The following is a 27,475-nucleotide window of genomic DNA, read 5'->3' as shown; positions in this document are numbered from 1 at the left end:
TAAGGGCATCTTGAAATGAAAACTCTCAAAGTCATCTTTGGCATTTTTTTTTTTGTTCTTTTGAGTATATATTTTGTAGCGCTTTTTATTTTGTTTTATTGTTCCCTCCAAGCCTTAATGTCTCTTCAATAGAGAAGTATTTCCTGGGTTTCATCGCAAGAGTGCATTAAATATCATCTAATGCTGACAGCAGAATTCTCTTTATAGCATCAGCTCAGGAAGTAATCACAAATGAAAAAGAAAATGAAGTTGTTGAAGAGAACAACAGGGACAGCATCCTCTTTAACAGTGTTTTCCAGCCACAGCCTGATTATAATTCACCTTCGCTGAAGGATGAATTACTGGACCACCTTCAAGGGTAAAAACAACATTGTGTATATTCATAAGTTTGTCTTGAGTGAGTTCTGTCCAAAGGTTAATACATTCGCACACCCGTTTGAGTCATTAGGTGTGGACAGAATCTGAAGTGTTTCTTATCTTTCCATAAAATTGCTCACAGTTTACCATTAAAGAAATGCCTACAAGTCAATCAGGATGAGTGTCAATCAGGATAAAGCGTCCTTTAACAGACATGTCAGAGATATGGTACATTTACAAGGCATATTAAAGAGTAAAACCTTTGATGATTGAAATAAACTCCTGGGCCATGCATACAAAGTATTTGGGATTTAAATAAGCTTCTAAAATAATGTACCACACATTCCATGCATGGTGGATTGATTTATCCTGTTGCTTGTTAGCTATAGACCATTTGGCACATTTATGCAGGTGATGCTCACCTTCAAATATTTACAGGAGACACATTTAGAACAAATGCAATTTGCACAACTTGCATTTCAGGAATAACTCCAGCTTTTCTTGAATCTGAGAACTGTAGCCCTATGGATTTCCATTTAGTACGATTATATTATTTAACCTTTTTCTTGCAGGTTGTAATTTTACTTAAACGTAAAAATAAGATACACTGTAGTGCTGCATATTAAACTACATAAATATCTGAGGTTTAAATTAACTGCATTTTAAACATTTACATTCCTAAAATGGTGCTTACAATAATGCATGAGTGACATTACAATAGTATGGCAGTAACTCTGCACAGTGAGAAGCCCTCGGTCATGCAACACTTTAGTAAGTTTCGCTCAGAACTGCATTTCTACATTAGGCTTACTTTAAATAGAAAATCTGAACATGTCTTTGACCACTACTTAGTTTCTCTCAGATTAATCAGTCAATCTGTGTTTCCAGGTTTCGGGAGTAGGTGCCCAGTTATTTCACCATTTGGGGGTTAAAAAAAACCCAAAACAAAAAAAAGACCAAGAAGATCTGGAAATTCTTTAGTTTTTGTAAACCAAAACCTTTAATCACAGTATAAACAAAAACAAATGACAAAAGTTGAGGAATTGAAAGCAAAGAGTCCACAATATCCAGAGGAAAAGCCTGACATCAGGCAGGTGTAGAATCAATTCTTCAGCTGTTGTCAGCTGCTGCTCTGATGCCACTGGTTGGTGTAGTGGATGCAACTCAAACCAGATACAGAAGGGTCCCGGATCTCCGGCTGTGCTCACCAGCCTAGTGGTTGGCAACGTGATATCAAGGCCATGGTGGAGGGGACAGTTTACTTGGACCTTTGCCTCATCTTTCTCCTTTTGCGCTTCAGCCTGCACAGTGACCACCGCAAATATCACTTACATGAAAAGTCTTACAAAAACGAACTGTGAAAATGTAGCCTGTATTCTACTGTATCACCGTTAAAATGTGCACAGTACAAACTCTTACCTGCGCATGCGCTTCTTCCTCCACTGCGAAAGAAAAACAAAGTAAAAAATTAAGATTTACTTGCACATGCCTGGACACTTTTCAACTATACACAAATCCAATGCAAATAGGATATATTTGGGGTTTGACAAACACACTTTTTATAGCTAACTTCTAATAAACATGCCGCGTTAGCTCGTCACAATGTTCAAGCCTGTGGTCTAGCTAGAAAATGTTAGCATCATTACAAAGTGCATTTATCGGATTATACGGACATAAAACACTAACCTTGGCTCTCATGTTGAGACGGGAAGGCTGAAAACAAAAGAGAAATATTTTAGTTTCCGTCGATGTATCTAAAAAGAACAAGATTGACTTGGATTCTAACACGTAAAATTCACACTTACCGACCGCTACGGAATCGTCTCCACGAAGGACGTCATACAGCGGCGACGTTGTATTTATATTGCTTCTGACGTCATTTTCATTGGACGGCAGTGAAACATGTTTTGCAGAAAACAACGTGCCAAACCGTTTTCCTCGTGTCGTTAAGCCATTTTGTCCGGCTGTTGCGGTTTTTATTCCCGTAAAAATAGTTGTACAAGCGTTTGTACAGTGCACATATGCACTGATCCTCTAATAAATATGCCCAGAGTATTTTATATGTATTTTCTGTGTGTGAATTGTGCTTCACTGTTTGGCCTTTAGGCTACTATAAAGGGAGACTTAAAAACTTAAGATTCTAACATTTAGATATCACTGCACTGGAAAAGTGCATTTTGGATTTTGATTTTCTTCTTTTTGACCAACATCACACAAATTTTTCATGCTTCAGCATTTTGCATTTAAAATGACTTTCTTACCAATGTGTTAAAGGCCTTGAAATTACATGTAGCCCATGGCTGGGTAAATAAAAATAAAAAGAAGTCATGTCAAGAAATACAATTTGCAAAATCTTTTTTTTTTTTGGTTCATAGAGTGACAGGAGTGCATTTTTGGGAGAAGACAGGACCTCTGTCTTTTTTAATATCCAGACTACAGGTGTGACCATTAAAAGCCTTCGCCTTGATTTGATTCTTGATAACTAATGCAATGAATAAATAATGTAACACACAGGCTGAATAAACCAAAAACAGAGGCACACAAATGATGTCAGGTGGTTTTTTAATGTTTCCAAAAATAGTCTCTGAAACTGGGATTTGTTTTACAAAAGCATCCATATATTTAACAGGTATGGAATTCTTATGTAAACACAGACTGTCAGACTCAGTGGTGGCACCAGAAGACTCAATGCTGAACCCTTGGCAGGAGTTAAGACCATCCACGACTGAAAAAAGAAATTAATTGCTCACTCATTAAATAACTGAAGCAGTAGGTCATAAAATGTCAGTTTTAGAAATTGTTAGCTGAGTAACCTACAGTAGACGCCTAGAAGCATACACAATGAACTAGTGCACAGACCTAAGCAAGAGCAGTATAAATGCCGTAATTGAGCTGAATTCAACAGTAATGATGACTAATGATGTCATGCCTATAAATTGCGTGAATGTTGTACGACATCAGGGTTTGAGACAGGTGTTTCCACTTATGCCCACGACAAGTTTACACTCATTTCAAAGGTGTGGCTTCAGGTGCATGGTCTAAAGGAAGATATCCAAATGCCACACAATTACACTGACACAGTATTGTGTCTTCGTCATCCTTGGCCGCTCTGTCAAAACTCATTTTACATTCCACATCTTTCACTACAGTTATTGTGGAGAATGAATGGAAGGCTTAAGGTCGGTTGAATGGTGAAATGTTCCAGTGAGAATATGCCCTTGTACAAAATATTCTCCTTTGTAGTAGAACCATGTCCACTGTTAGGAGAATAAGGCTGTCTCAAGGACAGTAAAATTTACTGGGGACGCACGTGTGTGTGTGTGTTTTTTTGTTGTTTTCTTTTTTAGGCGGAGTGGCAGAATTTAGGAGCAGCATCATCCCAGACTGACATCAGTTAGATTCAGAGGTATTCACAGCGGCTATGCCCACAAATGCCTCAGACAGCTGGGACAAAAGGATTCGTGACGTCTGTTCTTTGGGTCATCAGATGTCGGTCACAATTTCCTGGAGAGAGGGAGAATCTATTCTGCAGCTTCAGTCTCCATCGCCTGTCCTGTTGCATTCTCGACAGTCTTTGAAGCCTTTAAAAAAAGAAAAAAATGTAAGTTAGAGCCGAACATTTTGAAAACACTCTAGTTAACAACAGCATCACAATGTCCATTAACTCACCTTCTTTTTCTTCTTCTTCTGAGTCCTACGGCTGGCTGAGCTTTGGAGCAAAGCCTTTGTAGTGGAGGAAAAAAAAAAAAAAAAGAAGACAAAAATGACCTCTTGAGTACAGCACACAATACATCAACACATAATGGCTTTGAAAATGCCAAGTCAGCTAACAGCATACTGTAGCGGCCCCATTATTTTAATCCTTTGTTCTTGAGAAGAGGATGCAATATCCCTCCCGTCAAACGCATTTTACCTTCAGCTCGGGGTCCTCCACCTCATGCTCAGACTTGTAGAGTTCTGGCTCGAAGAGGCTGTTTGTGATTCGCAGAGGTCCGTTGGCCATGAGCAGCACAGTGAATTTGAACTGGGCAACAAACTCACCTGAACAAAGAGAGCATGGGGATTTGCGTTAAAGTCAGGTTATAAGTAACCAACAAAATTCAACTCTCATTTTTTCTTTTTTATGATTTATGACATTATAAGTTAGACGTTATTCATAATAAGACATTTCTGAGTTCTCTACTTGTAGCCATGGCTGCGCCGTTTCCATAGAGGTACAGGACTTTATAATGTAGTGAAAAATGAGCCGCAAGCCCCTGTGCTCTCATATGGACATAATGGAAGTAATTATTAACCCAAGGGTGGCTATGAGCATCGTGCATGTCAACTGTATTTGAGTAATTTAGAGACACGTTTATTCTTTATTTATAGTCAGCATAAAACCAAATGTGCAGTTCTGTTCTCCTTTTTATTTTCTTGGTCGAGTTGAGGCTAAGGTGGTTAGTTAGTTTTCGCAAGTAGTTATACAATAAAACTATCAATTTGGACAAATGAAAACAATGACCTGAAGGTGACGGTACATAAAAAGCCCCCAAAGTTGTTAAAATTCTTATCACCATTAACAGTCTTGTTTTCCCATCAGGTAGCTTATCAAAAGTTTCTGTCTACAGAGACATCTAGTGGACAAGGAAGGTCAACTAGTAAGTGAATATCCTCTAAAACGTCCTATTACATAAAGTGCGTGACTTAAGTGGGCAAACCCTGAATATCTTTTCAAGCTGTATCCTAACGTAGAAGTGTACGTTTTGTTGTCTGCGTGATTAAATATAAACCAAAATTCCAATTGACTTGTATTTTGTTTTCCAACAGTGAATCAGATCGAGAGACATCAGGTCATATTCTTGTTTATACATCTCAAGCAGACAGAAAGCAAACAAAAAAACACACACTTGTATTCTTATATCTGCTAACAGTAGGAAATGGTATGTTCATATCCAAGCTACATGTAAAAATCAAACAATTCGGTTATATTTTAGTTATTAAATCCAAGCCAGGAAACGAGAACTTAAGTAGTTGTCTTGTTACCATATATTGATTAAATGTCGTCAACAGGAGAATATAAACGTGGGATGGAACAGCTACAACTGCTAAATTAATCTTAAATGAATTGGCACTTCTGATAATCAAAAAAATAAAAATAAATCTTCTAAACTTTTTAAATGGGAGATTTTTCAGGTGAGAACTTGCAGCATTCTTTTGACACTTTCTAGACAAAACAGATGTAACTCTCAGGAATCGAGATGCGTCTTCGGCTACATATTTAAATTTCCTGGTACCAGCTTGATACTGTGTTGTTACCATGGTTACAGGTTGTCATTAATGATCAGTATCAACTCAGGATTAATGGGTCTTACCTAATGTGAGGCACCAGAGTGAGCGAGAGCAGAGGAAAATGACATGCTGCTCAGCCCTCATCAGTAACCCTCATCCTAAGTGTTCTGGTTCCGTTTCTGTCTGCATGTATCTGTTAACCTAAATTAGGTGAAACCAACCGAACCAAGTGCACAGTTTACCGGAGCGCGGCGGCAGACCCAGGCCGACCTGGCCATGAAGTGGACACTCTACTTGTGCTGTGTCATTTTTCTACAGGTTCAAGTACATTGTGAAGTTTTCCCAGAAACTCTGAGAACATTTTGGTCACATACAAAACATCCCTTCAGGAATCTTTATGGTCGCTTAAACCCTTAATTACATCCTTCATTGTTATACTCACCCTCTTTCTCATGCAGCACAGTGAATGGCTGCAGCAGCTCATGTTTGGCACACTCCACCACACCCAACCTGGCCTTGCCTTCATCCTCAAACGCTCTAAGGACACAAGCAGAGAAGAAAAGAAAATTAGGTGGATGAAACTAGAGCAATTAAGTGGTGCCACAACCACCCCGGAAATCTCATAGGCCACCCCAGATCTGACGATAGAAATTCCCTCATTGAAACTCCCATGTCCAAGTTTCAGTAGGTGCAAGTGAAAGCAGCACTGGATTACGTAATAGCTGTGTGTCGCAGCAGACAGTCGGTTGTGCAGCTTGTCCATAAGCATCACAGAGAAGACTACAGACGAGTTTTAGTTGACAGAGGCCCACACAGACCTCAAAGCGTTAACAGGAGCTGAAATGTGTAAATTATCCCCGACATGAAGACACGACTGATCTAACTGTAAGTAAATTCGATATATCATATTGTGCTTCTCCTAGGCATTGCTTTTCTTATGTTGTCATTTTGTATTTTTGGAGCAATATCTGACAATAGATTTTTTTTTTTCCCCAGGATTAATAAAGTGTTATCTTAAATGGCTGCGTGCCATTTTCTTCACTTCAGACAGGTGAGCTGTCACACAGAGTCACAGTTTATAAACTGCAGTTAAATCAGTCCTGAGCTCCATCACTGCTGGATATTATTTTACTGTAAAAGTCTGATAGTAACGTGATATTATATTTTCTGTTGAATCAGGTTTTTTTAATTTGGGAGACTTTTCTGTTCCACACCAACATATTTGCAGCAGTGACATTGATGTGCACACTGAGGACACAACATAGCTTCTAATCATTAAAGTATCAACCAAAGTGTGATAAAGGGTTCACAATGAAAACACATTTTATTGTTCCATAAGTTGCTGTGGATCAGTTATCATCACACATGGACAGAATTTTCAGTGTTGAAATCATAAATAAACTATGGGTCAGCATTTCTTCTCCTGAGACAATTTAAATGGTGGTCCCCAAAATACAAAAAAAATGCTAACTGTACCCGTATTATTTCATCAGAAAATTAGCAACATGTTTTTAACTTGTCACTTTGCTACAACAGCATGATACAATTCCTAAAATTCAGATATACACTAAGATTTTTAGCAGCCAAATCTGGTCATCCCTATAAAAAATAAAATTACTAAATTAAAAACAAAAAGCAAAAAGAGTGACATATCCGATCTGAAGTTTAAAAAAATAATAAATAAAAATGTACCTCAGGGTGAAAGGCATCGTATCGAAGCGCCTCTCCATCTCACTGAAGAAAGTCCGAGATGTCTTCATCTTCAGGCCGTACACCTTGTTGGGGTCTCGTTTGTAAACGGTGGTCCTCTGACCTCCATCCTTTGCCTGAATCACAAAACATATGAAATCCTTGACTTGATGGAATTTTCCAGCCTAAGTGGAAAAATCGCCTCTGTGCCAGATTTCTTCTCACCTTCCCCTCTCCAGTGCTGATAAGCACATCCACTGCATAAACCTCATGCACCTCAAACTCAGCCTTCTCGTGGTCCTTTCTATAAATACAAAGTGTTGAGGTCATCCACCGGTTAAAGAGAACACAGCGACAACAGGCGTATGCAGAGGAAACTCACTTTTGCTGGTCCGTTGGGTTTTGGATGATCGTTTTCTCCCCATCAATCACATGTTGTTTGAGCTGATGGGACAGCATGCCTGTGCACATTGAAGGAATGGAATGAGTGTCCAACTTACATGAAGTACATGTACAATAAACCGCTGGGATCACAGAGCTTCAAAGTGCCAAATGTTCACACAAACCTACCCTCAATAGGGGAGCACTTGAATGACTTTGCGATCTTGTTCCAGGCCTCTGTGACCTGTGTGTTCTGGAAGAAGAGACATAGTGTGAGTTATTAAATGAGGTCTAAAACAGTGATCCTGATGGTCATGTCAGTGGAAGAGCTTTACCTGGTTTCCTGGCTTGACAAGACGAATAGCGGCTTCAGCACAAAGGTGAGCTGCTTTGATAACGTCAGCTTTCCGACCGGTCAGTGGGTTTTCCTGTTGCAACACAAGAGGCAAGTTAAGGACTAACAAATTATTACTAGCTGGTAATGTTGCAATTAGTGCTGCTAGTCAAGTAGCAGCTTATGAAGACATACCTTGGTCACTCCAACAACGAAGCTGTGAGCCACATTTGAGATGAAGCCATCGACATGCACACCCAGATCGCTGCAAACACACACAACAGGAAAACACGAGGTAAAGAAAGGATGCAACGCAAATAAAACAAAGTATAATTAATCTCACATGTGATAGACATGTGTAAATTTAGTGGCTTACATTTTGATAAGGTCCCCATCCTTGAGTATGACATCTGGGTCGCTCTTCAGAGGGGAGTAATGGCATACACAGTTGTTAACTGACACACAAGTAGGAAAAGCGATACCTGAGGAGGAAGAGAGAGAGAGCGAGAGAGAGAGAGTGAATGAGGGGGTGTAGAGTCAGAGACACTGATGGTGACTCATGAAATGCAACCAAAGACTTACCTTTCTTCATATCTTTTTCCTTCTTGAAGATTTTCCCAGTTTCTGCCGCAATGAAAGCATCTCCCTTTTCACAGAGGCTGAGCACGGAGACTCCGGCCGTAGCCGCTCCAACGACAGTCTTCAGGGCCTCTGCAACACAAGAGATGTAAAAAGAATAGCCATGATGTGGTTAAAATGACATGTCAGAGACAGCGTGTACAATATTGGACTGTTACATTCATCATCCATTCATTTGTTGATCATTTTCTGGATAAAAAAAAATGCCTGGTGGCCTACTTGCATCTTCTCTTTTGTCTAACCAACAGTCTGAAATCACCTGTTAAATTTCTGCTTAACTAATAATTTCAGCCTTAATATAGTTGGTACTTTTACTGATTACATGAACAAATGCCAGACTGCCCTCACTGCAGATAGTCAGATAAGTCAGCATTAACTATCACCGTGTCAGTTATTTGCGGAGTCCCGACAGCAGGTGACACTGAACAGCTCATTTCATTTTGAATAAGCTGATGTTACGTTAGCGAAGAGATCAGCATTTGACAGCCTGTCCGACGGTTGCATATCAGCTGGAAACACCACGAGTCCAACAGTTAATTAGTTGGCTTTTATCAAGATAAGTAGCTTACAATATGAAATAACATAGCAAGGACACGGGGATGAAAAACAACCAGTCACTAGGAGGTTATACTAAACTGTGTTGTGTTTTTCTTTGATGGATTATTTATCAAACAGCTGAAATGAGTCCCAGGCACCACTTTAATTACTACACTAGTTCAAATGAACTTTGGATGATGTTCTGTGTTGGATGGTTTTATGAAATGCATTTGAGCTTTATATAGCAGGAGGGTCAGCTGTTCAGTCTCCACAGTGGCAGATAAATCATGGGCAAACATAAGGACTGCAGCTGAATGAATGTAATGTGAGTGTAGAGGAAAGTGTATGCATGCTGGTTGAATGAAAGTTAAGAGTATATGTGTATTTAGAATGCAAAATCATTAATAAAGTGCAGCTGCAAACACTCACTTTGCTAGATTTGTATATATTAAAACAGCTCTGAACTATGGCCTCACAGTAATGATGCTGTGTACATGTGGCCTTGCATATAATATACTGCTTAAAATATTTGCTTCAACCACAGATAATGACCGTTACTTACGATTCAGAATGGTGACTTAACATTGAATTAGTGCATCATTTTTCAAAGGGTCAATAAAGAATCCACTGGACGTAACTCAACGCACCAGAGATGTGTTAATTGGCTTCTGCTTACTCCAATTGTGACTTAAAATGACACCATTTAAAGCAACTAAATATTCAGGGAAGTTGCGCCAAAAATTCAATTTGTATGAATTTGAATTAGCAGCAGGGAAACATGTAAATGTCGGCTACACTGTGTGGAACGAGCTCATATTGTCATTCAGTTTTTTACTTGTCATTGTTATCTGTTAGCACTTACAGCTAGCTAACGCCTGCTAGTCAGCTAGCTCAGCCACATAGCCGCCTAGCTTACAGGGCTAGTGTGACAGCAACATGGCGTTAAACACGCACGGGCTACCGTAAAGAAAATCCCTGCTTAAATGTTTACAAAATTCCCGTTTTCTTCGTTTTAAACAAAGGCCCTCCTCCTGATACGATCTGTCCGTGCTCCTGCGGCGGCACATGGCACAGCTGCTGTCTGGTGTGACTAGCTGACACTGCTAGCTAACAGCAGACGGATCCGGAGACTTGTGGATTGATCAAAACGGCTCGTTAACGCTGCATTTCACTTACGATTCGCAATCTCGGCGCCCATCTTGTACTTGGTGACCACCAGATCATCGGCGATGGTCTGCTCCTGCGTCTCGTCATCTCCAGACATGTTGGCAGTGTGTCCGCGAACTCAGAGTAACTTTTTCCCCGGCGGGTGTCAGTCAGTCACAGGATGGACCACGCTGCTCTGTGCACCGGCCCGCCCGACTCCGGCCGACACTCCACGATCACTAGATCCCGCCTGTTGCCGAAGACTCACACTGACGGCGAGATGGTTCCCCTCTAGCTCGCCTGCTGCCAAAGAGTCTCACTAACGTCAAGATAGATATCTTCTGACTCGGTGCGTTGATTGTTACTGTTGCACCCAAAGACGCTGATGGGCAACTATAACAAACAAACTGTTTTCTTCCTTAGATGGGTTATTTTAACACATGAATGATGTGCCTAATTGTTTGAATGGAAAAGTACTTACATGCAACACATTCCACATTATATTGACAAATCTGTGGCATCAACAAGACTACCTGTACTTGGACTCCAGTCCCCAGTGTTTGCTGGACAACAACTTTGTCCAAAGGAAATATTCAAGGTGAAGAACAGATATCTGTGTTTTGTGTGTGTAAAAAAATAAAAAGATGAGATTACAGACTCCAGGGGCAGCACTGGCAGTCAGAATGAATAGAATGAACAGTTGGGCAACGATAGAGTAATCGTGCCAGTGTATTTGTTTTTTTTGTTTTCAATTCAATTCAGTTCATCATCCATCCATCCATTATCTATACACCACTTAATCCTCACTAGGGTCGCGGGGGGCTGGAGCCTATCCCAGTCGACTTAGGGCGAAGGCAGGGGACACCCCGGACAGGTCGCCAGTCCATCGCAGGCCACACTTAGAGACAGACAACCAAGCACACTCACATTCACACCTACGGACAATTTAGAATCACCAATTAACTTCAACGTGTTTTTGGACTGTTGACTTCAGTTCAATAATACTTTATTGATCCCTTACATAGAAATTTCGTGTGTGTGTGTGTTTGTCTGTCTGTTAACAGTCTAGCGCTTTACAGGAGAGGAGTTTGAACCTGAAACTTCATATGACCTCGGCATGGTCCCTTCTTGGAGTGATTAGAGTGATTAGACATCAAAGGTCGCATTTCCCCCAAAAAAGCTCTGTATGACTGAAAATGCACAAAAAGACACAAATTTAGTATGCTAGCTTAGGAAGACATTTGAGGCCTATAAACTGGTGATGTAACATATGATCTTGAGACAAAAGTCAAGGTGACAGTGAAGGTCTTAAATCGTCACAAATTTTAAATCGATTATAAGGTCATACATCTTAGGAGCTTAGCTCGGTGTGTTCCACATCTCCTCTCTGCTGTTTGTATGTCTGTAGTTTATAGTGCCAGTGTCACCAAATACAAGCCATAGACTGTAGATTTTTCATTTTATCAAATGATAAGAAAAAATAAACAAGTTACCAAAATAAATGAGACTTTTTAAAAATAAATCAATATTTCATTGTTTTACTTTATAAAGACACAAAGACAATGTAAAAAAAAAAGAGAGAGACTGCTTTACACAACACATCGCTACAAAAGACTGGCAACTTGAGAAATAATCATATAATTTTTATAATAATTCATGTTAATATAAAAAGACAGACAACAGAAACAGGTCTTCTCACATTACTGCTACAATTTACGCATTTGTAACAATGAAACAAGATGCTTTCAACTTTGACATTCAAACATGATCAACCAGCAATAGCTTTTATGATGGTTCTGTACCATCTTACTATTGGATCCATGTATCATTTACTGTACAAAACTGTGTAATAATAATTTGGTACACTTCATTTAACATTTTTTTCTCCTTAAAAAAAATTTTGAATGCAAGGAACTCAGTAAAAAAGTGGAAAACATTCCAAAATTATATCAAAATTTCTGACAGGAATTTCAGTAACTGCTGCAGTTACAGCCTCTCTGTCCCAGGCCACATTATTAGGTGCGTACAGCATCTGGCTTCAGGAACAACCTGCTGTGCCAGTAGTCTGGGTTGTCAAATGATGTGTTGCTGCCAGGTTCCCCCACGCCAGCACACACCTTGATGTATTCCCCGATCCCCGCACACCTGCCGCTGCCCATCTCCTCAGAAACATCCCTCCCCTTCACTGGGAGGTTCTCGTACTCTGTGTGCTCCCACCCACCAGGCACGACTCTAAATCTGGTCATCTCCTCGTACTCCTCCAGCTTCTCTCCCCTCGCTGTCAGCACATCTGGCCCGGGCTCGATCATGCTGCTCGGGTTCCCCTGAAGACTGGCTTGTTTGTTTGTGTTGTGGCACTTCTCCTTTTCCTCTTCCTCCTTGTGCTCTTTTTTCAACACCTCCTCTTCCTCTGTCTCTGCTTCACTCTGTGCAGATGTTTGTCTCTCCCATTGCGGTTCATCTCCCTCTGTAGAGTCGCAGCGCCTGATGTCCATGTATTCATACCTGCCAATCCCTTGGCCTGCATCTCCTTGGTCATCCACAGCTTTGATTTCAGCAGTAAAGTCTCTGTTGAGCTGTTGTTTCTCTGTCGAGTCTCTTCGCTCTGCTACAGTTCCTTCACAAGGCTCATGGACTTGCTTACTCCTTACAGCTGACGTTGATGTCAGAGTTTCTTCATGTGCCTTTTCTTCTGCAGGTAATAAAGCCGCGAGGGTTGGAGAGGGTAAAGGTGAGATTCTCCGACAGAGTGCCACCGTAAGGTCGTCTCCCTGTGACAACATGCTGCTGGTTGAGCAAGGAGGAGCATCTTTGTTCATGATTTCATATTCCTGTGCAGGATTTATCACCACGAGACGAAGGTTATTCTTGAGTCTCGAGTTTCTTCGGGCAGATTGAGAGATTCTGGAGGCTGTGAGCCGTGACAGAATGTGAAGAAGGAGGAGAAAGTTGTGATTCTGTATGTTTATAGTCGTTTTCAACAAGGCAACTAAACAACTTTACTGCTGGTGACTTACCTCTTTCTGGTGTACCAGGTGACCCAGGCAGGACGTAGCCGTAGTGGTCGACTTCCTCCTCTTCATCCGCCGTCCACACCTTGTATGAGGACGGACTCGAGGCCGTTGAAAGCTTCCTGTGTCGGCTGACGGGCATACGAGGATTGCTCCTCTCTGAGCCGAACCTGGCCCTGTGAAGACTAACAGTCCGTAAACCGTCCTCTGCCTCCCTGCCAGCTCCCCTGACCTCTGACCTCTCGGGCAGCGTCCGGACTGAGCTCAGACGAGACCTCTGGAACCAAAGCTGAGGCAGAAAACCAAAGAGTGATGCAGCAGCTATTAAAAATGAATCCAACCATGACTCATTCTGGAGTGCCTTACTTTCCGCTGGCAGTGCTGGGTCGTAATATTGATTTTAAAACAGCTACTGGCAAAATGTAGTAACAATGCTGACTAAAGAGAAATTCTTCAGAGTTATGGCTAAATATATCTACTTTATCGCCTGTGCAAAGCAAGAATGAACTGGCATTCGTGCTACAAGGTGTGTGTGTGTGCATCTTTGCATGCATGTGAGTGAGAATGTGAGTCTGTCACACCTGGCGAAGGCTGTCTGCAGGACTCGGGGTCATTGGCAGGTATCCAGTTGGTCCGGCCTGAGAGGCGCCACTCTACAAATCAGGAAGGAAAAAATGATTGATTTGGCACTTATGCAGTGACAATGGTCCAAAACCAGTCTATCTATCAAATCCGGGACATATTTTATTACTCTGTATGAATTAATCCGCGATCGAGACAGACTCCATGAAGGGGAGTGCTGAAGAGGAGGTGTAGCCAAACCGTCCTCCAATCCCTCCTCATCGTTGTCTTCTAAATCTGCATCCAGAAGTCCTCGCTCTGACTCTCTCCGATGGATTTCGTCTGGGGCAGCTTCTTCTCCGTCCAGCTACAGAAAAACAGGGAAGAACAGGGTATAAGGGCTGCATATCATCGCTAAAGAACAAACGTGTAAAACGAGCCACCGTGTTGGTCCCACCTTGATGACAAGATATCTAGGTGGGTCTCTTGCCATGCGAGTGAAGTCACTGGCCAGTTCTTTAAAGGTGGGTCTTATGTTTTCATCAATCATCCAGCCTGAACAGAGGAAAGAAAACACTCAATACATACATTTAATTCATTGGCTTCTATTTGTATTGTAACACCTACAGTTTATTGACTTGCAACAAAATCTTTTTATTCTTCTTTATAAAATCTATTAAGTTTAGGTTTAATTTTGTGCATCAAAACCAGTCAAAATTCCTCATGTGAAAACATACATGGGAATACAACTGATTCTGATACCAGGATGCATTTGTGCATAATGTCACATTAGAGTTGATGTTTTGACTAACATTTAACCATGACCATGTAGACATCTATAGTACAGATGTGGGGCTGGGACAGACGCTCGCCCTTCTCCAGCAGACTGGGAACTTCCTGAGGCTGCACAGATGCGTACGGCTCCGCCCCGAATGACATCATCTCCCACACTGTCACCCCTGTCCAGGAAGAAAGATGCTGCATTTAAATGCAATAGTTCATTTACTGGTACACTCAGTAGCTCTGCACACGGCCACAAGCCTCTTACCGTAACTCCAAACATCACTCTGATGACTGTATCTTCGGAACAAGATGCTTTCAAGCGCCATCCATTTTATTGGTGTCTGAATTAGAAGAAAAAAATAGCAGACAGGCTTTAGAGATAGATGAAATACTCTAAGCAAGTTGGGGTAAATCTCAAATTAAATGAGTCACAGACCTTTGTGTCTGTGTAGACGTATTTCTTGTCGTCGGGATAAAGAAGGTCTGCTACACCGTAGTCGGAGATCTGGACCTGGTAGTCGTTTTTCAGCAAGATGTTGCGGGCTGCCAGATTCCTGTGGACCATGCAGTGTTCCTCCAGATAGTACATTCCCTGAGACACAAAACACTCTACATATTCTCTGACAGCTTATTTTTTCATTTGGTTAAATAAATGTACTTCCAGTTGCACTCACCTTAGCAATCTGCACACACCAGTTGAGCAGGCGCTGGGGGTCCAAGCTGTTCTTATGCTGCCTGATGTGCTCCAGTAAGGAGCCCTGTGAGCTGAGCTGGGTCACCAGCTGCAGACTGGCACCTGGACAGATGCCCAGCAGCCTAACAATGTAGGGGTGGTCCAGGCTTCCCATGGACAGCATATGCTGCACAACAAACACAACAATAACACAGATTTATTATATATATTGTGACATTTCTTTTTCCTTCTAACCCTGTTCTACGTGGTGCGTTTTTTTCCACAGACTTACATCTGTGATCTCAGTGAAAGTCTGTCGGCCTGAGCTATCCTGGATGGTTTTAATAGCCACTGGGATCTTCACTGTCTCGCCCTCTGGGGTCCAAAAGCCCTGAAACAAAAATTAAACGTACAACTGCATCAGTTCACATGAGTTTGCGAATCTTGTTGAAGAAAACTACAGTAGCAAGCAATCACTGAATATCAAACAAATGAAGGCAATAAACACCTTGTGCACTGTGCCAAAAACACCCAAGCCAAGCGCTTTGATTTTTTTCAGCTCCGACGGCCTCAGAATACGAGCGTGAACCTTGGTGCCTTTCTCTCCAGGACCCAGTGGCTCAAAGCTCTGCCAAAACATAGAACATTTATTAAAAGGCTGTTTACGGCAGCTCGTATAGTTAGATGATATGTTAAGTCTCACTTCTCCACTCTCCAGGTATCTCCTCATGGCTCTCTTGCGGCGAATGGCCAGGCCTCGGTGGTACAGCACTCCGAGGAAAAACAACACCAGGCAGAAAATCAAGCCAGCTGGGACACCTAAAGCTATGCCCGTGATCTGACCACTGCAGAGGGAAGCAGAGAGAGAGCGGTAACAACGTGGGGATACAAGTTGAAGTCAATGACACTGACTTTGTTATGAGTGTTAAATAAAGTAACAAGGAAAGTCATATGTGCAAGTGCAAGGAGCAGCTGGTACAGCAAAAGGTGAGTTCATTTTATATGTCACTTATTAGCCTCGTTTGTCTCTAAGTGTGGCCCTGTGATGGTCTGGTGACCTGTCCAGGGTGTCCCCTGCCTTTGCTTTAAGTCAGCTGGGATAGACTCCAGCCCCCTGTGACCCTAGTGAGGATTAAGCGGTGTATAGATAATGGATGGATGGACTTATTAGCCTCTTTATCTGGCAGTCAGTACTGCATCCTCAATAGGATGATACAAGTTTTCATTGATCATTTCTTAATAATAATAATTTCTTTGAATTCCCACAAGGCACTGGAAAGTACATCATTTACCAGCAATCAAATGAGATACATGAATGGCAATGTATGTAAGTATAGTAATAGTGAAAATAGTCTGTGTAGTTTTATACTATAAAAAGAAAAAAACAGTTCTTTTACACTTTAAAAGGGGGTGAAAAAAGATGGACAAAAGCAAAAAGGAGAATTTCTTGCTCTTACCCGAGTACCTTTTATATATATATATATATATATTTCTTTTATAAAATGTCTAATCGTAATTATTTGCCTCCAAAGAAAATGACAAATTCCGAATTGCATATTATGAAGATTGCTGTGCTTTGTAGTTACGGTAAAACTATTTAGTCTTAAATTGACAAACTGGGAACACGATTGTGTGTATTAATGTGAGTTGTGTAGTGGCAGGGCAGTGTTTTATGTTCACCAGCAGGGGGAAACACTCACCTACTAACTGCTAGTCTGGCAGTCTGTAAACAGTCATTTAATCCAGGGCCAGAGCATCTGAAACATAAAAACATCCCCCCAATGTTCAGGGCTTCAATAAGCGTGAAGCTTCAACACCTGGAAATGCATATAGTTTGAGTCCGGTCTCACCCCTGCGTGCAGTTGTGGTGACATGGTTCACAGTGACCCTCCCTGTTGGGGTACTTGAAAATCAGCCCCCTCTGTCCGTCATTTACTCCGGTGGGACAAGAAGACATGCAGTAAGGACCGTCTCGAAGGTTGGCACAAGCCACGCACTCATCTGCACCCTGCCAAAGGAAGAGAAAATATACAGGAGAGTCAGTGTGAGATAGATGGACAGTGAACCGACAATGAAACAAGACACAGTGATGGATGCTGGCAGTAAAATTTACAAGCGAACGGGCAAGACGTGGCAGAAAGTCAAATACCTTCACAAAAGAGGGAAGTGTATTGGATGTTGTTGTGAATTGTGCACAGTATGTAAAGTGCTGCAAAAGCAAGGTTAAAGAGAGACAAACATGATTTCTTTGATAATTTATACAGTTGTTATTTAAATTTAATTCAGGGAAAACAACAACTCATGTCTAGATGGTATTGATATTTTTTTTATTAGAGTGAATGCACATAATTAGAAACTCAAGGAAGTTTCTTTTTTCATCTGGATTTAAGCATTTGGACAGTAAGATACAAGTGTTCAGAGACATTTTGAAAGACTATATTTGTAGAGTCATGCCGTTGGCAGGTAAAAGATTTAATTCAAGTGAGAATTCATATGAAGGCATTGGACAATATCATCACTGTATTATCAAAATACGTGCTTACCGGTCCAGTGCAGCTGGTTTTTCCTCTCTGTGGTTTACACTCTGGATGACAGGGGACACACTCGCCTTCAGGACTTGCAAATTCCCGTGGAACTCTGCAATATTCACAACACAATATGCAATGTTTAGAAAGTATAAAAGTCACATTCAATGCACAATTATTAGTCATAAGAGTATAAAGTCAATACTGACCCGGTGTAAAAACGACAGCTGCCCACACATGTGCTATTTCGGCTGTAGTTCCTACAGGAGAGACACTGGTCGGGCCCCGGACCCCAGCAACCGGAGTCTGAACACAGAGGGTCGCACACATGGCCTTCTGCAACTGCACACACAACCATGCAAGGAAAACATCAGGCGTCTGCTGCAGCAAAAACAGCAGCGATGTTTGCATTTAACTCAAATTAATAAAGTGGCAAGATGCAAGACAATGAGGAGGAATTTCTCTTTATGACTAGAATTGTGTAAAGATTGCGTAAATGTAATTGAGTTTTCTGTCAGTCCCCCGGCTCGCCTTACCACACTCTGCCAGCTGTCTGTTGTTGTTGAGGTTGTTGACTCGAACTCTGCGGCCTCTGAACAGCTGCGTCCAGTTGACAGTGTGGTGGTAACAGAGGTTGGCATTCTGACTGATGTAGACGCTGCCATCACTGATTTCGCGGAGAGAGCGCAGACCCAGTGAGGTAAGAGTGGGGATGCGCATCACCATCAGAGAATGACGCCTTTGGTTCGAGGGTTGGAGGATACAGACAAAAACAGCTTTTGAGTTAACTGCAGGAATACTGAAAATAAGGCAGAAATTACTTACATTTTGTAACTCTGGCTTGTATCTGCAGATTCAGTTTTAAGCCTAAAACTAAAACTGCCATCTGGATGTCATTGTCAGGATGAGAGTTTCACACACATGCACACACACAGCAGTTAGTAAGAATCAACATAATGCAGAGGGGGCTTATCATAAAGTGACTGAAGAGTGTGTGTGGAATCACAAAGGGGGAAAGCAACACACTTATCATGTCCTGCAGATAAATATTAGTTTAAGGGACGAATACAGACGTCAGATCCAGCCTGAAGCATACAGCAGCCACCAAATCCTTCCTCTATTCAAGCACAAAAAACAAAATCACACTGACCTTAGTTCTGTTTAAATAGGAAGCTCTTTAACAGACTATATGTAACCAACAGAGTCATTTCCTGTCTATCACCCCATTTTACAAGACACTGCTTAGCTTCTGCTCTGGGCCGGTTCTGACTGATATATATCATCATTTGCAGTCTCACATAACACTGCATGTAATCAAGCCTTACTTGTAGAGCGACCTCCCTTGAATAGTAGTGAGACTTGAAAAAACAGACAGATCATTCAGCTCTTTGGGCCACGACTGGATGTTTAGAATATCTGAGGAGAGAAGAAAGTGATAATAATAATGATAATAATGCTACATGACATTTGGCATATTATACAGCCCTGACAATTTTCAAAAGCCCAGCACACATCCTTAGATCATTAGATGTACGAAAGCTTTTTCTGCATCATTTAGGGGCAGAGGACAGGCTCATATCAAAGCTTTATTAATTTATAACAACTGGATTGCTATGTGACAAGAAAGTCAAGCAGGTTTAATGTTTGCTGAGGCTGTTCTATCTGCTCAAGTCAGATTAAGGATTTGACACGTTGGTATGTTCAAATCAAATCAAATCAAAATAACGCTCACAGAAAAGAGAGGAAGTCCCTCTTAAACCCACTTTGACAAATGATTGAAACTAGTTGCATTTTTTTTTTTACTAAAATGTGCTGAAACCCATAAAACCAAGTAACATCATGATGTTTTGTTACCATCATTATTATATTCCACAGACTTGAGTGTTCATACAAACCTGTTATTTCTCTGACTGTGTGGAACACTTCCAACTTTTTGGCATCCAGGGGCGGGATGTTTTTAAAATCATCTCTATGACGAATTAAAAAAAAACACAATATGAACATGCTCATTATAATACAAGGTGATGTAAAATTCTTCAACTTATAAAGAAAATTACCCAAGAATCCCTGTAACCAGGAAGTGAAGGCTGCCCTGGATCTTGGTGCAGTTGATGAAGCTGTCGATGTTACTGGAGTCCACAGTCTGTCTGTGTTCAGCACCGGTGCCTTCACACACTACAGGGATGACCAGAAAACCTTATTACCTTTGACGAGCGACAAAGAAACGTTGTGTAAAAGTACAGTATGTATTACGTGCGTCAACCTTTTGGGCAGAGTCCACTGCAGAGCTCGCACTGCCTCTGGCCTTCTCTCTCCACCTCCATCTTGTCCAGAGGACAGACGCTCACACAGGAGCTGCCGTCCACCACAAAATGAGCTATGAAGAGAAAGAAAAGAAAAAAAAAAAAAAAGAAGAGAAAGAAAAGAAAAAACATAAGAAGACACGTTTCAGCAAAGACAGAAGAATGACTGGCAGTGTTTCAGAACTAGAACATTACATCAGGACTGATACCACAAAATAGAATTGTAATAAATGCAATGCTTAATAGTTGCACGGGCCTAATGAAAAACTTAAAGTACGTTCTACAGCGCACAAGTAACACAATTAAAATCTGTTGAGTATTCAAACACACAGCACACACAGACCACTCACTGGGGCACTGAGAAACACAGATCGATCCGTACTGGTATTTGGCATTAGGGTTGGTCTCCATCTGAAACGTCTGCTTGTTATAGATCAGAGTCTGAGGACACTGAGGCACGCAGGCGCCGGAGTCGTTGAAATGACGACAAGCCTTCACAGGTACAAACACACAAACAGGAAATTACAGCTGAGCAATTTCTTTACTAAAACACTGACACTACATGAAGTAAAGAAATCATCTTAAAGGAACATTTGCAGTTGATTTCATTGGATGATTAATGTCTGTTTAATCTGACTTCTGACTTCTGCTTTCCAAAATAAAACCAGGCCTAAGATTTTGGCCTCAGGTTCAGCCGTGCTAGAGGCACAGATGACGTCAGCTTCTCAGTCCACCACTTGGATCTGCACTAAAATAGCTCAACAACTATATATGTACAGATTTCCATTAAATCTCTTACAGATTTATGGTCCCCTGAGGTTGAATCCTACAGATTTCAGTGATGCCCTAGTTTCACCAAGAGGTTATAGTTTTGAATGAAATTCTCTCAACATGTATTTAACGAACTAAATAAATCAGTAACTTTAGCACTATGAATTTCAAATAATCTTAGCTTTGCATTGTGTTTAGTGCTAAAAAAGTAAAGCTGAACTGACATCAGCATATCAGCATTTCACTCAAAACCCTGTTGTCCTGAATGCAGCCTCACAGATCCGCTAGCATAGCTGCAGACTCTTAAGCTCAGAAATCTCAGGATTTTTAGGTCTGCTGTCAATTAAGCATCGTATTCACAAGATATATTATTAGAAAATAAAATTCACATGACCACAATGACCTATTACCTAAAAAAGAATAACTTCAATGTGTTGCTGTTTGGCAGCTGGTTCTCAGCAGTGGCCACTTAAATGAGTAATAAAGAATTATGAAAACTGTTTTTATGCACATGTAAATCACTGCACATTCATAATTTGGCAAAAATTAAAGAAAGGCTGTCTGTCCAAAGGGGATATGCACGCCATAGTGACAACAGTAAGATCCTTAAACTCATGGGTAACTATGTATAACCTAAGAATCACATGTGAATTGAAGCATAGAATTGAACTTTTGAAAAAGTATTCACGAAAAAGTAGACAAAGCAATTAGGATTTAAAACTTTTATGTAGTTCATACTGACATAACATAAGCTGACACTTTGTTGTGCAACATCTGCCTTTCTCTTGTTTTTATCAGCAAATTCCTGCAGAGAGGCAAAGACAAAGCACTTACAAAACAGTCCACATCCAGAGGGCCTTTGCATCCCGCTGCACACTCTATGTGACAGCAGTCCCTGGGGCTCGTCCCAAAACAGCGGCCGTTACACTGCGGCGCGCACACCGTCTTAGTCACTGAGACACACAGGAGAGACGGGATGAGATGAGGTCGCCTAAATATACGTGTTGTGTCTCAGTGCATTTCTGTGTGTCTCACAGTGAAGAAGAATCGTGTCAAAAATAGATAACAGAACAATTGGACACTCACAGATCTGACACTGATCCACATTTGGCCCCCAGCAATAATCTCCACAAGATTTGTGACATGGGCCTGTGAGAGAGCAAGAGACAGAGAGACAGGCAGCACTTCTAAGAGAGAGACAATCTAGAGATCATTCGGGAGAAGAAGAATAGGATTATAATGATTAGTGACCTCTCTCTCCGTTGTACTGGATGTCAATAGGAGCACTGTTGTCCCGGATGATGTCTTGCCAGTAAACCCAGGGGCCATAACTCAGGTATTTGTTGTTTATAATTTGCACTCCTCCCTCCAGAATCTCTGTGAAGAAATGGGGGAGACGTGACGCCAAAATCCTTTAGCAGGTGTTAAAGTAACACAGGTGGGACTCATGTAAACTACTTTGTCCTATAATGCTGCCAAAAAAAGTATTAATAACACCAGAAAAGATAATAAATGTCAGCATTTCTCTCAACTCCAGTAACTACAATTTGTAACAGGCTTGGATGGATGGAAGTGCATCTTACACTAGTTTGTCTGACAATGAGCTACAGCTGAGACAGTGATGAATCTTTTCTTTTTTATGTCTTGCTAAGCTCTCCAAAAATGAATAACTGCTGGCTATAAGATCTCTATCTTTATTGTATTTTTAGTTTTGACAAAAGCTTATTTCTAGGAACATCTTTTCTTTGTTGTGCTCTTGGGTTGAATGGTTTTTTCTTTAAATCCCAATCTTTTACATCTTAGCTACAAGCCATTGTTTCCTGTCTCTAAAATCTCTTCTCCCATTAACCTGTCAGATTTGTGAGCCCAAGCTGCCGCAGGCCATTGGAACCATCTTTGGGGTAGTTGAAGAAGACCGAGAGGGCGAAGCGTCTTTCGTACAGGCTGTTTCCTCTGATGACCCGTAGCTGCCTCAGAGGAAGCTCCTGAAAGTGGTTCATAGCAATCAGGACGTAACCGGTCACCTCGCGGATTGTCTGGAGGAAAGAAGATCGTCCATGTGTGAGAAATCTGAGAAATTATTTGATACAAGCAAACCAGCTGACAGACAGAGGATCGAAGAAGTGTGATGTTCACCTTGAGGAAGGAGAAATCCCAGTTGCTCTCAATCTGAGTGATCTCCAGGTTGCCCATGATGATCTCACAGCCGTCATATCGATCCTTGATCAGGTTGTACTGATTCTCCTGAGAGCCGGTGGAGCTCAGGCCATTCTGCGTACCGTGACACACTTCTGGCACATACACAGAAGAGGGACAGGTTCACATTTTTTTCAAGTCTCTCAACTGAAAGGGATATCAGTCATTGTATTACTTCTTTATCCTGCCCATACTAGCCACGAAAAAATCTCCTAAAGCAGACAAAATCCACAATCCTCATTCAGTGTACATGTGATTTATAACATCCAGCTGAAACCAAAAAGGAGTTTTCGACAGTTTGAGTTCATCGAATTGAGTTACAGTCAATAACATTCTTCTAAGAGCATGCTAATTTCTTTCAGAAATGAATGGAAAACAATCAAATTCATATGAAAATGAAAAAAAAAAAAAACACTACTACGGTCTTTTAAACCCGAACAAATGGTGAATGTGAGTTGCTGTGGGTTGCATTAGTTCTGTGGTATTTATGGGTTTGGTGAGTGTCCCCGATGCTGTGTTGACTGCAGAGTTTGATGTGAAGCAGAGCGAAACAGGCAGCCTGTAACCTCGGTACACGGAGCGGTCCAGGCCCGGGGCTGATGGAGTGGAGGCCGAGGGTCGAGGCAGAAGGGTTTTTCTGGGACAAAGTGCCTCATTGTGATAAAGCTATAAATGTGGACAGTGTGTCCCAGTGAGTGAAGAGTGATGCATTGACAGACAGTGCTTCTGTGTGTGTGCATGTGTGTCTGCAGGGTGCTGAGATCATACCAAGAGACAATGGACCGTGTGTGAGTAGGACATTCTGGCAGCGGGAAGGGAAATATTGTGAACGGAAGGAGACATACACACCATCTCGTAGTGACCGACAAATATTGTGGCACTGTGCAAAGACTGGGCACCTGCAGCCGTCAGCGCAAGTCACGTTCCCGGTCTTCATTATGAACGTGCAGGTATAAACAGGAATCTTCCAGCTACAGTGAAGCCGATTACCTCCATAAACAACCTTCGAGGGTCATTGCATGCGTGTTTATGATTAATAATGGAGAGTTTTATGTTGACTCATGCAATTATATATTCATTCATAATTCTCTCGTGTTAACATCGACCCTGAATCAAAGTTGAACCGTGGATGAGCTGCATAATATTTCTGAATATTAGAACAAATTAAATGAACACACACAAAACACCCTTTGCAAATTTAAAATAACTTTTAAAAACAGTATATAAATGAGTACCCTTATTTACCACACACAAGCACTACAAAAACTTCAATATACTGCTAACCAAGTGGAAGTTGGTGACTTAATAAATAGTGACAGTTGGAATAATACAAAAAAATGTCGTCACAAGAAGTTATGCTGTTCAACAATTTCCCTGAGGTTCTACCAAAGGGATCAATAAAGTTCTATCTATCTATCTATCTATCTATGTACATGAATGTCCCTGTAACTGCTGATAAACACAATTAAATATACTGTAAACCATTTATCAACAGCTTTAAACATTTATTAGGGACGCTTAAAGTAAAGTGTTACTGTCCTTTGTAGCTTTTTACAGCCGCCATGCAATTTAGTCTCTAACATGAATGATATTCACATATTCAGTTTATCATGTGAGGATGTGTCGGGTCTGCATAGTAACAGAACAAGCAAGGTGTGTGATCTGATACAAACACAAGCAGGATGAAGGTCATCAGTTCACAGCTGTCTCTAAATGTATTAATGTTAACTGCTCTATTCCACAAAATGTGACTCCATGACATGTTATGCAGAATATGCTGGATAGACTGCTAAACAGGTGAACCCCAACAGCTGCAGGACTAACCAAGACCAGGTTTCTAACACAGAATGATAAATCCACCTACCTTCATGCGTCTGGGTTTTTGCTGTTTCTATCCTCCACAGTAAAGTCACACACAGTAACAGGACTCTCCACGGGTGCATATTGATGTTGATCCTGTTCACCCAGATATCAGAACATCACAGGGGGTTTGGAAAGTCCAGTGTTGTGTAGAAAAAGAAATCAGCAAAGGATGTAGTGGATCCAAAAATGAGCAGAAGTCTCACTCTTTAAAATGAAAGAGAAAACACAATCCAATACCAAGGACACATGAAACTCCTTGTTCAAAACATTACTGATAAAAGCAGATTAATCGCGCGAATCAATTGCTAAAGGGAAACAAGTTGTAGTTTATGTCGACTCGGGGATTTCCCTCCCAGAGAAAGACGTCTGATTGGCCAGCAGCCCGACTTATTCACCAATCAGAGGCTGGTCCGTCATTTTTTTTTCTTTTTTCTTTTTTTCTTTAGCTACTGCCTCAGTCGTTGCACTGAGTTGCAGAGAAATTTACTAGATTTCTGTGAAGTATTTAAAAATAGATAAAGAGTGGATACATTGTATTTAATAGCAACACTGATAGAACGCTTAAAATATTGCAGACGCACGTGTGCAGCACATTGCATGCAGAAGATAAAGATGAACAACATCCTCTAACACAGCAAACTGTTGCTTGTGCGGGGAATCTTTTGCACCTTGTTTGTGTCTTTATGTGCAGTTATTTTGGTTTTCATGCTGACAGCCTCTGTATGTGCTGTGGTCTCCCACTCAGCACCCACAGCTCTGAGTGGCTGCACTGTTTCACCCTGTAAAGAGCAGTATTGTCCCCACAGCCCTGTCAACTGGTTAATCACCTCTTTGATGCGTATGGAGCAGCCTGTCACAATGGGGCGCATTGTCAGATAGGCAAGTGACTTCTGAACCCAAAACAAGAACATGCTTAATTTGAGAAAATGGCCTCAGAGCGGACAAGATTCCTGAACATGAATGAAATGAAAACTGGACGCTAATGGATGGATATCAGTGACAGATGCACTGTTAATCTTTTTTTTTTTTGAGTGAGAGACAGCTGGTCAGTTTCTTTGAGAATATTCCTGTGGGCGAAATGTGAATGACTCAGATCATAGACATTTAATTCTAACCTTAATCTCTTAATCAACCTGATAATAAAATCCACCAATAAGGAATAAGCTGTGTTTTGTTTTGTTGTTTTACAGTAACTTGGTTCAGTGCACATTATTTCATTCAGTGTGCATCGGTTTGAAGTCATAACTGCCCTCCCTCAGCAGTTCTCCGTCCAGCAGGAGGAGACAGAGTATGGGAATTGGTGATTTGATATCAAAGCTGCTGCAGGGACTGTGGAAGCTGGACTCAGTCAGTGTTTGCACAAGAGCTGCTATTTTTGCTTCATTTATTGGAGGTTTTGTACAATTTCTAATCTCCTCTAATAAAATTATCAGCAGCTATTAATCCTTTTACACACACACACAGAACATCACTGCTTAACAATCTAGAGGTCATTTTCACTCAAAAACTGAGTCACCCTTGTTCTTGCATTAACAGCAGTCAGTGTGAAACTTTCTCTTCCGCTCATAGTGAAAAAACGGAGACAGTGTGAAATGTAAACTATCACTGCAGCAGAACCAAACAAATACATTTTTGGTGATTATTTTTCCACATTCTCACGAGGTTTTCTCTGTGGTCTGGTCAAGAACAGTGGCTTTGATTAAGGTCTGATGATCCCAGGGTTTCTGCAGAGTTTGGCACTTTCACAGCGCCACCATGGTGTCAGCCTCAGTGTCAGCCCTGGTGGCCCTGTCCCTTCCAAGGCGAACTGTGAGGGGTGCCTGCTGTGGCCTTTTGCGGTTGCCACTCCCTTCAGAGATTGATGAATTGATTGTGGGGCTGCTGCCAGTGTGTCTGTGCCCTGGGCGAAGGTGTCCCGGTTACGGGTGGGAATCCCAGCTATGGCATCCGCCCTGGGGCTACTATTGTAGCCGTCCTGCAGGGGGCCCTGGGGGCTGGTGGCCCTGGGAGCAGCTCTGACTCACATACTGCTGTCACACCCTTGGAGACACAGCGGCACTCTCCCCTACATGGACCTCTGATTGGCTCAGACAAAATGACTCTCTGTGGAGTGCAGCAATTCCACCTGATTGTGCCAAACTTCTCTTGATGACAGCAGTTAGGAAAGGACAAAGGAGAGAGGCGATGTAGATCCGTGTCCTTCCCACCTATTTGACCTGTTCTTTCCCTGCCTGTGCCCATTACTGCATTTTCAATTTAAAAAAAGCTTGTAATATGTGCTGTTTATTTATCTGGCTTTATTCTTAGCTGGCAGCTGGTAGAGCAAACAGCTTGTTGAGTTAAAATGAATCATCAAGCCAGAATTTTGACCAAGATTTAAATCCCATTTTACGAAAAAATAAAAAATTCAAGTTACTTCACTGGGATGTCTGACC

At 41.4% G+C, this 27,475-nt stretch overlaps 2 protein-coding genes and 1 long non-coding RNA gene across 3 annotated transcripts; all 3 read right to left on the bottom strand.

Moving 5' to 3' along the window:
• Window positions 1-1,330: 1,330 nt before the first annotated feature.
• Window positions 1,331-2,218, bottom strand: LOC103356919 (uncharacterized). Its single transcript, XR_520167.1, has 4 exons — window positions 2,163-2,218; window positions 2,044-2,070; window positions 1,777-1,799; window positions 1,331-1,658 (listed from the first exon to the last, which is right to left on the bottom strand). It is a non-coding gene; the product is annotated as an uncharacterized LOC103356919 (long non-coding RNA).
• A 684-nt stretch (window positions 2,219-2,902) lies between these two features.
• On the bottom strand, window positions 2,903-10,570 carry LOC103356918 (proliferation-associated protein 2G4-like). The gene is made up of 13 exons (XM_008281247.1): window positions 10,385-10,570; window positions 8,615-8,743; window positions 8,409-8,514; window positions 8,228-8,297; window positions 8,034-8,126; window positions 7,888-7,951; window positions 7,700-7,778; window positions 7,543-7,621; window positions 7,321-7,454; window positions 6,071-6,165; window positions 4,271-4,398; window positions 4,027-4,080; window positions 2,903-3,938 (listed from the first exon to the last, which is right to left on the bottom strand). The coding sequence occupies exons 1-13, from the start codon at window positions 10,470-10,472 to the stop codon at window positions 3,879-3,881; spliced, it is 1,179 nt and encodes a 392-aa protein (XP_008279469.1). The 5' UTR covers window positions 10,473-10,570; the 3' UTR covers window positions 2,903-3,878.
• A 1,292-nt stretch (window positions 10,571-11,862) lies between these two features.
• On the bottom strand, window positions 11,863-25,261 carry LOC103356917 (receptor tyrosine-protein kinase erbB-3-like). Its single transcript, XM_008281246.1, has 28 exons — window positions 25,042-25,261; window positions 23,118-23,272; window positions 22,831-23,017; window positions 22,233-22,358; window positions 22,068-22,130; window positions 21,816-21,934; window positions 20,561-20,702; window positions 20,171-20,284; window positions 19,965-20,082; window positions 19,803-19,876; window positions 19,233-19,323; window positions 18,444-18,646; window positions 18,117-18,249; window positions 17,926-18,019; window positions 17,233-17,390; window positions 17,083-17,139; window positions 16,086-16,227; window positions 15,891-16,010; window positions 15,675-15,773; window positions 15,384-15,569; window positions 15,146-15,301; window positions 14,975-15,050; window positions 14,739-14,885; window positions 14,384-14,481; window positions 14,117-14,293; window positions 13,947-14,018; window positions 13,372-13,654; window positions 11,863-13,265 (listed from the first exon to the last, which is right to left on the bottom strand). Exons 1-28 carry the CDS (start codon window positions 25,118-25,120, stop codon window positions 12,370-12,372), a joined length of 4,365 nt encoding a protein of 1,454 aa, XP_008279468.1. The 5' UTR covers window positions 25,121-25,261; the 3' UTR covers window positions 11,863-12,369.
• Between the last annotated feature and the right edge of the window lie 2,214 nt (window positions 25,262-27,475).

This window comes from Stegastes partitus, unplaced genomic scaffold, assembly GCF_000690725.1.
Source record: "Stegastes partitus isolate 25-593 unplaced genomic scaffold, Stegastes_partitus-1.0.2 Scaffold227, whole genome shotgun sequence".
Classification (NCBI taxonomy): Eukaryota; Metazoa; Chordata; class Actinopteri; family Pomacentridae; genus Stegastes; species Stegastes partitus.
Note: the sequence above shows the minus strand (reverse complement) of the source record. Positions and strands in the feature narration are given on the sequence as shown.

Coding starts and splice junctions, on each gene's coding strand:
- LOC103356917 (XM_008281246.1), bottom strand. CDS start 25,120: ATGCACCCGTGGAGAGTCCTGTTACTGTGTGTGACTTTACTGTGGAGG. Junction 21,935..22,067: donor TGTGGATCAGTGTCAGATCT/GTGAGTGTCCAA, acceptor TGTGTGTCTCAG/TGACTAAGACGGTGTGCGCG. Junction 17,391..17,925: donor AAACCAGCTGCACTGGACCG/GTAAGCACGTAT, acceptor TTCCTTTGGCAG/GGTGCAGATGAGTGCGTGGC.
- LOC103356918 (XM_008281247.1), bottom strand. CDS start 10,472: ATGTCTGGAGATGACGAGACGCAGGAGCAGACCATCGCCGATGATCTG. Junction 8,127..8,227: donor TCGTTGTTGGAGTGACCAAG/GTATGTCTTCAT, acceptor GTGTTGCAACAG/GAAAACCCACTGACCGGTCG. Junction 4,399..6,070: donor TGTGCTGCATGAGAAAGAGG/GTGAGTATAACA, acceptor CTCTTTGTTCAG/GTGAGTTTGTTGCCCAGTTC.